The following is a 14,897-nucleotide window of genomic DNA, read 5'->3' as shown; positions in this document are numbered from 1 at the left end:
CTGAAAAGAATATCCCAATATCGGGCCTAATAATTAAGCAACAAGCTCTGAAATTTGCACAGTCCCTTGGACATACAGAATTTAATACGAGCACTGGGTGGCTAAGATAAATTTAAGAAGCGCCACAGAATTGTGGAAAAGGTTATTTGTGGAGAAAGTGTTAATGTAAGCGAAGAAGATCAGTTGGAGGAACAATACTTTAAAGAAGATTTTGGAAGAATATGAGCGTAAGGATGTTTTTAATGCTGACGAAATGGGTTTATTCTTTAAAAATGATTACCGAATAGAACACTTGCTTTTAAGGATGATAAATGTTTTTGGCGGAAAACAAAGCAAAGAAAGAATCACTGTGCTAGTTGGAGCAAATATGATAGGAAGTGAAAAATTAAGACTTTTAGTCATCGGAATATCAAAAAACCCAAGATGTTTTAGAGGCACAAAATCTTTGGAAGTTGACTACACCTATTAATAAAAAAGCATGGATGACAAGTGATATTTTTGAAGAATGGATATTAAAACTAGACAAGCGTATAACAAAAGGAAAATCGTGTTAGTAACTGACACATCCTGCCAAACTTAAAGTGCGAAGTTGTTTTTACCACCAAACGTAACGTCAAAACTCCAGCCAATGGACCAAAGCATTATTAAAAGTTTTTAATTTCATTATCGAAAGAGAATAATAATGAAGATTGTCAATGCGTTATCAGAAAATAGAAACTTGGAGGTTACAATTAACCTTAGAGATTGCATATCTGAACTGGCAAAAGTTTGGACAAACAATGTCACTGAATACACTATTCAAAATTGTTTTTCGAAAGCGGGATTTGCATTGCATACAGAAGTCGAACAACGACTGGACGAACAAGATGAACTGCCCCTTTCACAACTGAAAAACTTTTGGACATTATTAGAATCGTCTGGAAACATTGAAAATGAAATAACACTGAATAGTTATGTTTATGTAGATCACAGCAGAACATCCAAATGAAGATGAAATATCCAAATGAAGATGAAATACTGCTGAACAGTGTTAGACGCGACCTGATCACGAAGAAATTAACGATGACGCTGAAGACGCATCAGAACAACCCGTAGAAAAGCCAACTCGCGAAGAAATGATTAACGCTTTTAAAACGGTGCGTATGGGTCTAATTTTGTGAATATGTTCCTAATAATGTTTTTAATGCTCTGAACAAATGTGAGGTTTTCTCTGAGAATCAGACAATTTTTTAATTGTACTGTGCAAACGAAAATTACAGATTTTTTTAATTTGTGATATTTATGGGCGAAAATTGTGTAAACGTAATTTAAATAAGTGTTTTTGAAATAAAATACATTAAAAATAAATGTAGATTCGTTTTCATTTTATAATTAGATAACAATTTCTAATAAAAAAGATATTCTCTGTATAACGAAATTTCTCTATAACGAATTTTTTCGCCGGATTTATCGAATTCGTTATAGGGAAGTTCGACTGTATATACTTGGGTTTCAGGCTTTTGATACTGCTGTACATGGAAGATTACTGTACAAATTGGAGCAGAATGGCATTAAGAGAAGTTTCTATAATGGATAAAAGGATGGCTGAGTGGAAGAAGACAAAGTGGTAATCTATAGATATTGCTCTTCATGGACTAATGTTATTAGTGAAGTCTCCCAGGGTTCGGTGTTGGGCCCATTGTTGTTTTGTATCTTTAATCAATGATATTGATGAAGGTATATCAGGCTTAATGTCCAAGTTTGCAGATGATACAAAAGGTGGCAGGCTTAGTAATGATAGTATGCTACTGCAACAGGATCTAGAAAAGCTGGGCAGATGGGCTGAGAAATGACAACTGGAGTTGAACATTGACAAATGCAAAGTACTGCATATGGGTAGAAGTAACCCCAGAGAAATGTACCAACTGTGTGTGTGGTATTGCACTCAGGGTTGTAGAGAATGAAAAAAAATCTGGGGTAATTGTACAGTCTGATACAAAGTTTTCTGAGCAGTGCAGGCTGGCTGCCAGAGCAGCTCATGGGGTCTTATTAATTATATTTAGGAATTTTGCTAGTAGGGAAAAGGAGGTGATTATCCCTTTCTATAAGGGATAATCACCTTTGGTCATGCCACGTCTTACATACAGGTCTGGAGGCCTCATTTTAGGAAGGATGTAGCATTGCTAGAGCAAGTATTGAGAAGAGTAACAAGATTGGTGAGGGGGAACAAAGGGATGCTCTTACCAAGAAAGGCTTAATTTCTTCAAATTGCAGTGTCTGGAGGTAGGCACCTCCAAAGTGATCTGATTGAAGTGTATAAGGCCTTGAATGGGCTGAGCAGGCTCAGTGCTCAGTGCAGATTACAAACCTGATGAGGACATAAATTCAAATTGAAGAAAGACAGTTGTAGAATAGATGTTCGAAAATTTGTAAACATCCATCTGTCGTGTGGAAGTTGGCTTAAATAAATTCAAGAAAGAACTGGAGAAACATTTAGAGCAAATGGATGGGTCAAATTGGAATTTTCTAATTTTTTTTGTTTATACTGTATAAGCTTTCTTTCATTATAAGCCCCTACTAATACTACTGTGTTTTGTCAGATTTAGCGTAGGTAAGGAGGCGCCTCCGTAGCCAGGTGGACAGGAGCACACACTTCTTGATTAGACTGGGGTTTGAGCCTGTGACCACCAAATACGGAGGATGTGGAAAGGTCAGGGAATGAGCACCATATCCCCAGAGCAATATGGCCTTAGTTGCTAATGCTCCTAAAAAAAAAAAAAAAAAAAAAAAAAAGAAAGGTAAGGAAATTTGCTGAATCATATATATTGCTGAAACAGCTAGTTTTTTAGGCACATTAACACGTATGTTGCATAATGTGCCTATCATCTCCACCATGACCTTCTGTCTACACGTAACAACTGAAGTGCTAGTGGTCAGATTTTTATGATATCTTATATTGGGCATTTTAAAAATTTATCAAGCCAGATTTCATTATAATTGGACCAATTCTGCAAGTATTTTACATTTATTTTATTTTTTTCTGTTATTATGTTCAGTATATAATAACTGAATTCCAGTGAATGAATTTTCATGAAATTTTATATTTCAGCCTTTTAGAAGGATTTGTAAAGCCATCCCAACTTTTATTAAAATTACACCAAAAGGAATTTGACCTTTGTCCTTCTGTCCACATATAACTGGATTCCTAATGAATAGATTTTCATGAAATTTTATATTTGTATCTTTTAGAATGATTTGTCATGCTTTTACAAATTTCTTTGGAATCAGACTAGTAGAACTCTCAATTATTAATTTTTTTTTTTTTTTTTTTTGTACACATCACATAGGCTGCCCCTATAACATGTATTGTTACAATATTATTACACTGGACATTGTTTGTTACCATGTGCTGGTTGGAGGAATGAGTGGACAATGTTATGGATGCACAGAAATGAAGTTTTCTTGTTTCGTGCATAAAAGGGGTTTTTTTTTTTTTGTTATAAATCATGAATTATTACTATTGCTAATATGCTTGATATTTAATGTTCAGCTTACAGTAACTGACTTGTTTATTTATAATACCAGCTTAGATTAAGATATTCCCAAACAATGTGCCCATCATCTTCACCATGACCTTCTAGCCCTGGGGTAACTTCAGCAAAAAAAAAATTGCATAAAAGGAATTAACTACTGAACATGACAGTAAGTTTTCATCAGAAAAGCAGCCCCCCCCCCCAATCCAGACTCATTACCTTCCCTTCATTTTTGTACCACATACACACAAGAACTATTAAATTTGGATTATCATTTCAGATTGGCATCTCGTGTTGTTTTGGCAACTTTGGCTGTGCCAATGCCACCCAATCGTCCTGAGATTGACCGACTAGTGGAGACAGATGAAAATGTAATTGAAAAGAACCACCGTTTGTTAGCAACATTACTTGGTCTTCCTAATCTTCCAAGTAGGGCTTCACTCATTAAGGATTTGGTATGTATCATCTGTGTCATGTCTCTGTCTGAATTTTAAAGGTTAATGTATTTTTAGTGCATATAATTTTCAAAGAAGGAAATGCCATCTTTGTTTACTGAATAATTAGAGAAGACCAAAAACATTTGAGTTTTATATATTTGTGGGTTTCTTATGTTGATATTTAAGTGTTGTGAGGAAATTCTGTTGCTCATCTGTCCATCTGATTCTGACTAATCATGTTATTATGTTATGCCGTGGGATCTTCGGAATCTGAATCATCAGGAATACAGTAAACCCCCGCTATTCGCGGTATCTGTATTCGCGTATTCGCGATCGCTGATTTAATATAAAATTAAACTTAAAAAAATGTGAATTTTAAAGCGCCGTGAATATTATCCGCCATAAAAAAACATGGGCGTGGCTAAAATTATCTTTCCCGGTCAAAACAGCGTTCAGTGGGTGGGGGAGAGGGGTGACAAAATCGCGAGCGTGGATGTTTCTGGCTAATCCTTGTTCAGTATGTGTTATGCGCTTCTCATGGAAGGTTTGGTCGTTTGCTTTTAATTTATATGCTTATAAATTGAATAAAATTATCAATTTATAAATTGATATGCTTACATAAGTGATAAATCTACCGTTTTGCAGTGTAAAACAGACTTTTTCGAGTGTGTGTTAACGGAAGAAAGTGCCTTTATTGTGGACAAGTTCTTTTTTACCCGTACAAAAATATGCTACGAATAACAAGGGAAATGTAAAAATATCAAAGAAGGTGATGATTAGCGAATAAAATTGAGTTATTAGACAAAATTTCTAATGGTGAAAGTGTCTCCTCAGTGGCAAAACATTATAAAATCAATGAGGCAACGGTACGATCAATCAAAAAATCGGAAGAAAAAATCCGCCGTAGTGTCCGTGAAAACGCGCTAATTGCTTCAAAAATTTGCTCTGTAACTCGTGATGTTAAATTAGAAAAAATGGAAAAAGCTTTAAATCTGTGGATGGAAGACCGAACTCAAAGTAAAATTCCGTTCAGTTCCCTCATCATTCGTGAAAAGGCAAAACTCCCTTATCAACACTTTAGCGAAACTGGTGATAGCACTGGCGGGATAAGTTTTTTAGCTAGCAAAGACGCTGGTTTGAAAGATTTGTTTGAAATTTCTAATGAATATTACATTTAATATTAAATTGTTTCTTATTTTCATTTCGATGCCATATGCTTGCATTTCACTATGTACTGTCTACGTACATATGATACATACATAGACAAAATTTTAGACTAGTTTTTCTTATATATTTCATACTTTGGAACGGAACCCCTTTATTACTATGGGAGCCATAACTCAGTATTTGCGTTTTCGGTATTCGCGACATTTCTCAGGAACGTAACCCCCGCGAATAGCGGGGGTTTACTGTATTGATCATCTGAGGAATGGAAAATGGGCAGATAGCTTCACATAATTGAAAATATTTTAACACTTAAACTAGATTTAGTTTAAAGCTAAAACGAATGTTGGATTTGCTTTCATTTAGCTGCATCTGGTTTGAAAAAGTGAAATTCAAACTTTTTTTTATTCTCTTAAGACAAATGACAGTTTTTAAATATTGATTGTATGGCAAGTACAATTACAGTTTATGTTGCCATTCTGTAATTTATTTATGGTATGGCAATGTTTTGTTCACCTGTATCTTGTTAAAAAATTTGAAATTTTGCTTTTGCAGGAACTCTCCTTATAGTAGTGTTCTGAGTGTTTGATCAAGTGTAGTTATGTTTATATTGTTTTTTTTTTTTTTTTAGTAATTAAAAAGTATAGTTAGAAAGGTTGTTCATTAAGGGTTCTGCCATTTATTCTCATGACTAAATTAACTAGATTATACTGCAAAAATGTCTCCAAAATGTTATGTTACCCAGTGTTGTCTTAGTGTCAGAATTGACTATCATTGAAAAAATTGCAGGTTTTAATGGTACCACAGTGTTGATCAGATATGGAGTAGGGGATTCAACAATTATAGACATTAATAAACATGAATCGTTTATGAATATAAATGTATTATAATATTAATAATATAAATTTGTTAAAAATAAACTGTTTATATTTTAGTACAGTCACGTAAGTCAGAAGTTTGCAGTTAATCATTTTAACAAAGAATACATTCATTAACCGATCAAACCTTCATAATTTAGCAGCTATGGAGGCTTGAATCACTCATTTTTATTTATGTGAACAAATTGATTGTCTAAGCAAGTTGATTATTGAATTAGTCTTTTTTCCAATTAATGTGTGATGATATAACCAAACATTGATGAGATTCATCTCATTGTTTTGAATATCCATTGTCAAGACCACACTTAACTTGCAAGTCTGAATGCACAGCAGTGCAACAGAATGTGTGTTGGAAATGCATTTGACAAAAACTGATAAACTACAAGAACATTATTTCAATCTATGTATTCTAAAACTTGTTCTTTCAAGCTTGCCATTAAGTAGAGGAGAAATAGAGTTCATTTGGTTAAGAAAGGGATTGAAGATTACTGGAAATTAAGTTGAAGCTCAAAATTAGTTTGTAATTGTGAATAATGTTAGAAAGTGTTTCTGTAATGGAACGAGCTTTGCTTGTTTTTATATTTTTGTATATATAAATATAAAAACAAGCTCTGTGTCATGAAATTTGCTCTAAATTTGGCTGATTATTTTGGATAGTGATTTGAATGCAGAGTTTGAACTAGTCATGGCTTTAAGAAAAGGGAAACTATTAAGGTGCAGAGATATTTTAGCTCTGTGTTAGAGAGAAATTCACTTCCAGTAACAAGGATGGATAAGGCTCACACAATTTTTGTTTTTTATGGTAATTAAAGATAATACAAACAATTAGGAAGATCAGAATAATGATTGAGCTATTTTAATCCTTTATATATATATATACACAGTGAAACTTCTCCTAACGGACACCTCTCGTTAACGGACATCTCTCTACAACGGACATTTTCAAATTCCCCAACTCACCTCCATTGGTTTTAACGTGTTTGCAGCTTCTGTCTAGCGGACATTCTCTGTAACGGACGCGGACAGGCAATCTGCACTGTTTCGTTTAGATTAGCACTTAATTTGATCTCCCCATAACGGACAGCGGGCGAGCTCACGGCCCTTTTTATAGGAACGTTTCTTCCACGTATTGCCTCAATTGTGTGTTTATTTTCTATTTCCGATTCTCTGAATTTTATCAAGGTTTACGTCGCGGTTCTAAACCCCTTTTCAAGAATTTTAAGGCACGTTTTTTTATTCTCTTAAGACAAATGACAGTTTTTAAATATTGATTGTATGGCAAGTACAATTACAGTTTATGTTGCCATTCTGTAATTTATTTATGGTATGGCAATGTTTTGTTCACCTGTATCTTGTTAAAAAATTTGAAATTTTGCTTTTGCAGGAACTCTCCTTATAGTAGTGTTCTGAGTGTTTGATCAAGTGTAGTTATGTTTATATTGTCTTTTTTTTTTTTTTTAGTAATTAAAAAGTATAGAGTGGTTTCTTCACTCCACGTGTAAAACTTCTGATGAATTCGGTGTGTGCAGGGGGGGGGGAATATGGTCGGCCTTTCGTCTTTTCAGTTTCAGTTTTCAGTTGTGTGAAGTGCACAATGTCTTCTCGTAAACATTTAACTTTAAAAGATAAAGCCGAACTCATTAATGCGTATGATCGGCAAAAAAATAGCCTTCGCAATCTCGCTGCAAAATTCAAAATCGGGAAGACGCAGGTAAGCGACATCCTAAATAAAAAAAAATTAACTGCTCAAACAATTTTGGCAACACGGAAATGATCAGGTTCAAAAATCATTCCTGAAAACTGTTGGACTTCAAATTTGTCGCGCACGTGCTAAAAAAATTCCCATTAATGGGCCTATTATTAGGGAAAAGGCTTTGGAGGTTGCGAAATCTATGGGAGTAAATGAGTTCAAAGCTTCTGTGGGATGGCTAGATAAGTTCAAAACTCAGCATAAAATTCCTTGGAAAACCGTAAGTGGTGAAGGTGGATCTGTTGATACTGGGGTTGTAACAGAGTGGACCGTCAAATTGGAAGATTTATGTCGTGATTTTGAAGCTAAGGATATTTACAACTGTGACGAAACAGGGTTGCTTTTTTAAAGCTCTTCCTGAAAACACAATAAGTCTAAAAAACGAAAAGTGCCAGGGCAGAAAAATTTCTAAGGAACGCTTGACTGTACTATTGTGTACAAATATGCTGGGAGACTTTGAACAACCTCTTGTTATAGGAAAACCACAAAATCCTCGTTGTTTCAAGGGCATAAAGTTGAATCTTTTAAATGTTGACTGGAAGTCTAATAAAAAAGCGTGGATGACACGAGATATCATGAGCGAATGGATAAGTCACTTTAACCAAAACATGATTCGTCAAAACAGAAAAATTATTCTTTTCATGGATAATGCTGCATCTCACCCGCACATTGAATTGTCCAACATTCAAATCGTTTTTCTGCCACCAAACACATCTGCAGAGTGTCAGCCCTTGGATCAAGGGATAATAAAAAAATTTAAACTTCACTACAGAAAACGTGTTTTAAGACATCTCATTGCAAACATGAATGATGTAACATGTGCGAGTGACCTTGCAAAGAAAATTAGCATCCTAGATGCGATTCAATGGATTTCCTCTTCAGTAAACGCAATTAGAAAACAAACTGTCGTGAACTGTTTTGTAAAGTCTGGCTTCTCAAACGCAAAAATTGAAGTTGTGAACAGCAATGTGGAGCACCAAGAAGAACAAGAACTTCAACATCTATTGATAATGGACGATACTTCCGCTACAAGTGACCCTGGCTACAAAGATATAGACTCAAACCTCACTACAGAAGATGATGCTCTAGATATCAACGACATTATCATCGATATTTTTCAAGAAGTTCCTCATGAGGATGAAGAAATGGAAGGAGGTCATTCTGTCGAAGAACATATTAACGACGAACCACCGATGAAAATAGAAGAAGCGCTCATACAAATCAATCGTTTAAAAATGTTTTTCGCCGCTGAAGAAGATACTGAAGGACTTTCGATGGTTTCTTCACTCCAAACAAATGCTGAAAACAAAATTATCAGCCGGAAGAAGGTGCAAAAGAAAATAAGTGATTGCGTAATGTATGTATTTTTCTTAAGATAAAGTCATAATATGCATAGCACAATTGTATGTATATTATTTACAAAAATATTGTGCAAAATCTGTATATAATTTAATTTAATTTTACATTAAACGTTTAACGATTTTTCTTTCTTTTTTTTTTTTCTCCCTCAGACTTCTTGTTAGCGGACACTTCTCTCTAACGGACACATTTTCGTTCCCCATGGCTGTCCGTTAAAGGGAAGTTTCACTGTATATATAAAAATAGCTGAGAGTAAAATAAAGGAAGAAACAGAGTAAAATAAAGGAAGAATAACTGTAAATTAGAGGTTAGTAGCTTGGTTGGTCAAGAACAGTGTAACTTTAATTTCTCATTGTACTGACATTCCAAAAAAGAAAAGAGAAAGCTGTTTCATGGAACTTTAGTGAAAAAAGGAAATGTTATCTAATTTGTCCAAATACAAATGTTGCATTGTATATACAATACGAACTGGTTCTTTTCGAGTGGAGTTTTTTAGCTAGAACCAGGTTTATTTTTTCACATGAACAGCTATGTGGTGTAAATTTAGCAACAACTTTTATTAAATTACTAAAAAAAATGGTAGTCATAAAAAATAAATATGAAATTACAGTGTATGCTGCTTATTGTGATCATGGACAATGTCATCATTTGTTTAATGTTGTCACTTTTATGAAATTCTGATCAGATACTAATACATAGAAAAAATGTCATTTATTGTATCAGCTCTTCGGTTTTTGTATCACTTTATTGTGTGCAGTGGAAGTGATTCCAGTATTTTAATATTTTATTTGTATGGATTTACAGAAACATAATGCACACATTTTTGATTTGTTGGGTTGTTGACAAATCAAAAAAATGCTTGCAATTTTTTCAACATTGTATTTTGTTTGGAAGTTATATATTTTATAAAATAAATAAGTGATAAATAAAAAAACAATTTTAAATAATATATGAAATGATTAGAATATCACTTACCAAATAAAAATATTTTTTCGTCTTTTGAAACCTTAGAAAAATAATTACAAGAATCATTGTAGCGAAAGAGCAAACCTTTCTACAAGTCTCATATGTTTTCCAATCACATTTCCAGGTACTTGTTCTAGGAAAGACTTAAATAAAATATTTCTCCCAAGGAGACTTTCTTTATTTAGAAAATAGTTTTAGAAAGCTTAATTAGACTCTAAACTAATAATGCCACTTTTAGGAAATGGATTAAACTGATAAATCTGCTTTGCTTCGGGAATTGGAATCACATAGAAAAGGTGGAGTTTTATGTTCATTCTTTCATACTCTCAAGTATAGTTCTAGTACTGATCAGCGAATTGAGTACTGAGAAATTGATGTATTCCAATTCTTTTCAGAATTGATGCACTTTACTGATATATATTATGTCACAGTTATATTCAAATATAAATTGCAAACACATCTGTTTATTCCTGAATATAGATAAATAAAATGCTATATTCACTTTATTTATATTGTTCCATTAGTTACAACAACAAATTTGACAAATCGATAGAATATTACTGGTATTTTTATACTATAAACAATTCACATCCATAAATATTTCGTGGCACACCAGATGGAAAGTACTAGGGTGTGTTTCTGAAATGTTCACTTTTTTAAATTATTATTTTCATATTTTGTTCATTTAAAATATTTTTTGCAATGCTTATGAGGGGTACTTTGAATATTAGCTTAAATATTGTTTGTTATGTTTCAAATTAATTGCTATGGGTGTCTCTCTTTTTTTTTTATATGCGGTGTGTGGTGATTTTTTTAAACACCTTTTGTAAGTATCTGAGAATTGAGGGCGACTTTTTTTTTTTATAGTAACTTAAGTTTGTACTCTTTTAACATCACAAATTAATTCTTGTCAATGCTATGCTACAGCCATATTTATGAAGGGTGAAATCTAAACATATTGGTGCATAAACCAGTATTTTTAGATTTTATCATGTGATTGAATCTTATTCAAATTATATTTCATTGTGTTTCTTTGATTAAAATCTTTAAATGAATATATGTAAAATTTATTGACAATTTAAATTTATTATTATTTTTTTAAGTCCTTAATACATTCCCAGGGCTCTTATTCTTCCCATTTGATCATTCAAATTTATTAATTTTCATAAAAATGCAAGCAATGGCACTTTTCTATTAAGTTCTCTCAAACTTGTAGTCACTTTTGTATTTCTTTACAAGGATATCTCCATTATCACAGTACCAGCAACGTAGCCATAAATTCCATGAAGTGATTTTCATAGTCTTCTGTTGTTATATGAAAAGAACTATGGTGTCAAATTATTTTTTGGATGTGCATAGGTGTGTCAGCATTAAATTTGAGCCGACCGGGCTAGCTGGGTGGGTAAAGTGCTTGCCTGGCAACCCAAAGGTCGCGGGTTCGATTCCTGCCTCGGGCTTGGATCACAGTACTGCAAAAACCTTGGGAGGTGCATTATGGCCACAGAAGCCAATGCGCCAATAACTATCAAAAAAAAAAAAATAAATAAATAAATAAATTTGAACAGCATAGAGTCTAGATCTGTGAAGTTTCTTCCTTTTCAATCAATGAAAGCCACACAGACCTTTTAATTTATTATTATTAATTACTTTTTGCATGATATAATAAAAGAAATTTAAATAATTTTGATAATATGTATGTGCAGGAAACTTTATAGTACGTTGAACAGAAATAGTGAGAATTAGTGTAATTCTCAGCGCTTGGAAAGTTGCTATAAATAAATGTTCAAACTTTTTTTTGTCCTCGCCTTTTCCCATCATTATATGGGGTCAGTGTTTTTTTTTTTTTTCCTTTTATTGTTTTGGCATGCAATTTTTACGGCTGGATGCCCTTCCTGACGCCAACCCTCACCCTTTATCCAGGCTGGGAATATGTGGTGTTCATTCCCTGACCTGCTGCATCCTCCGTATTTGGTGGGTACGGGCTCGAACCCCGGTCTAATTAAGAAGCGAGTGCTATGCACTACTGCTCCTGCCCACCTGACTACGGAGGTGCCAAATAAATGTTCAAACTAAAACTTCAATTTTTTTTTTGAGCGTCTATTTATAGCAACTTTCTAATCATTGAGAATCACACTAAATTTACATTGGAATAAACATATACAATAATATTAACCTGGCAATGGTAGGGAACCTGACAAGTGCTCCCGAAGAATAATGTTACCTTAACTGTTAACCAATGCTTAAAAATTTTGTCTATACTCTCTTAAATATAATGAAACTTTACTACAGTAGTTTCTGAGGTGATTTTTTTATGATTTTCGTAGGAACATCGATGCTGTGTTTGTATAAAGTTCAGATCTCTCTGTCTCGGTTCAGTAAACATCTACCATCTTACTTTTGTTGTTTTTAAAGTTTATTATTGTTTTTACAGAGTACAGTAATACCCCGAAGTTACGTGATAGGTGGGTCCAACAAAAATCGCTTAAGTTGACTTCGCGTAAGTCGGGGTACAACTTTGCATATAAATATATATAAATTTGGTTTAATTGGGACCAAGGACTAACAAAAACACTAGTTTAGAAGAAAAATATTTAATAAAATTGCAGTTCTTTATACATATTAATACAAAATATGTATTAAAAAAATGAGTTTCGTAAAAAGTTATTTCGATGTCGATGGCTTCATAAAATCTAACAAATTTGTCTGATGACACGGCGCCTTCTTTTTTTCACGCAGAATTTATTCGTAGCAAGCTAATAATTTTTTTTTTATTCCTTGCTTTGTAGCTATAACGCATTCTTCGTTGGAGTCTGTTTTCTAAAATTTTAAGCCCTTTTCAGTTGAGCTGAGACCTGTCAAGCTTGCAATTTTCATGTGCTTTTCTGGTGGAACTGGGTCTGAACTGTCGGATACTTCAGTGACGTTTTGCTCACGCATCTCTGTGAGCTCATTCATTGTCAGCTCCTGACTGTGAATTCAACAGCTCGTTGACATCATCACCACTGACTTCCAAATCTAATTGCCTGGCAAGATTAACAACTTCTTCTATCACAGGAGCGACATGATCAGTTTCTGGCGTCGTTTTCATCTCGTTTTTGAAAAAAAAAATGGACAAAGTTTCTTCCAGACACCATTCAATGATTTTTTGTGAATTTCATCCCAAGATTCTTCAATGATTCTTACTGCATCTAAAACATTGAATTGTTTCCAAAAGTCTTTAACAGATATCTCACTATTTTGTCTCATAGCTTCATTCAGACATGCAAATGAACGCATCATGTAGTAAGCTTTGAATGTTTTGATGATTCCCTGGTCCATTGGTCGAAGCAAGCTGGTTGTGTTTGAGGCAAATACACAACTTTCACACGTGGGTTGAAATTAATTAGGGTGACAGGAGTGTGACCGGGTGCATTGTCAATAAGAAGCATCACTTTAAATGGAATCTGTTTAGACTTGCAATAACGTTCGACTTCGAGTATGAAGTGGTGACCAAACCAGTCCTCAAAAACGGAAGCTGTCACCCAAGCTTTATGATTTGACTTCCAAATCACTGGTAAGCTAATTTTAGATATTTTTTAAAACTCTTAGGTTTTCGGAGCGATAAATTAAGAGAGGTTTTAACTTGCAGTTACCAGCTGCATTCCCGCCAACCATCACTGTCAATCGGCCTTTGGAAACCTTAAAACCTGGAAAGTTTTTTTTTCTTCATGTGCGATAAAAGTTCTTTTAGGCATCTTCTTCCAGAACAGGCTAGTCTCATCCACGTTAAATACAGTTTCACTGCTATAGTCACCTCCTTCTGTCATAGCCTTGAGTGTCTCAGGAAAAAAAGACGCAGCTTCTTTATTGGCACTTTCTGCCTCTCCGCGATACTGTGCCAGTTACAGTGAGTTTTAAATTGGTTGAACCAACCGTTACTAACTACAAAGTTTTCATCTTTGCCCGCCTCCCCAGCTTCTTCTTTCAGCCTCTCAAAAATCAACTTAATTTGATAGCACACTGTTCTGATCGACTGGCAATTCTTCACTTTTACTTGATTATCTAACCATAATTTCAGCATTGTTTCCATCTCAGCAATAATACCATGATGTTTACGAATTATGCTTGAGTTCAAGGATTGAGCATTTTTCACCGCTTTGAGAATTCTTTCTTTATCTTGTATGGTTGTTCTTACTGTGAATTCCGGTACCTCAAACTTCTTTGCCAATTCACAAATTTTCCTTCTGCTATCAAAATCCTTGATAATATTAAGTTTACATTCCAAAGATATCATTTTCCTTTTCTTATTAGGTGCAGGAGAATCAGATTTACTTCGTTTGAATGACATAGTTTTTTTTAAGGGTTTATAAAACATATAACAAAACAGTCTTAACTTTCGTCGATCGTAGAATCGTAATTGTGCACGTAGAGTTTGTGCGAAACACATCCAATGCGTATCACAGCAAAAAAAAGAACCGCATAACTCGGAGTTTGCGTAAGTTGGGATATTACTGTAAAGACAATTATAGGAAACCTGATATTCTTTCCCTGCTCTCCGGCCAATACTCTGTGTGAAACCAGTACATATAATTTCAAATTTTGCACTGTGTGTGCAGGGTGCCAGATTTGAAATAAATTTAAGTAAACCTGAAAACAGAAGTAACTAGTAGTATTAAATACAGTATGCACTGGTTGTAGTGATCATGTTTGCAAATTGAATTTTGATTCTAATAATCAAAAATTGACAAATATTATCCAGAGGCTATAAAAATAAAGATAGAAAGCACACTTTAGTACCAAAGATTTTTTACCAATTAAATGATATGTGAAAATCGGAAGAATATTCACATAT

At 33.9% G+C, this 14,897-nt stretch overlaps 1 protein-coding gene across 2 annotated transcripts in view; it reads left to right on the top strand.

Annotated features, from left to right (window-relative positions):
• eIF3a (eukaryotic translation initiation factor 3 subunit a) overlaps positions 1-14,897 on the top strand; it is a 399,865-nt gene that overhangs the window by 76,828 nt on the left and 308,140 nt on the right. For both annotated transcript variants that reach the window (XM_090385008.1, XM_090385009.1), the window contains one exon: positions 3,793-3,967. In XM_090385008.1, coding sequence (XP_090241134.1) covers positions 3,793-3,967 — 175 coding nt within the window. The remainder of the gene's footprint in view (positions 1-3,792; positions 3,968-14,897) is intronic.

This window comes from Mastigoproctus giganteus, chromosome 11 (genome assembly GCF_048544385.1).
Source record: "Mastigoproctus giganteus isolate SK-2022 chromosome 11, ASM4854438v1, whole genome shotgun sequence".
Taxonomy (NCBI): Eukaryota; Metazoa; Arthropoda; class Arachnida; order Uropygi; family Thelyphonidae; genus Mastigoproctus; species Mastigoproctus giganteus.
The sequence above is the reverse complement of the archived record's forward strand: the minus strand, read 5'-3'. Positions and strand labels throughout refer to the sequence as shown.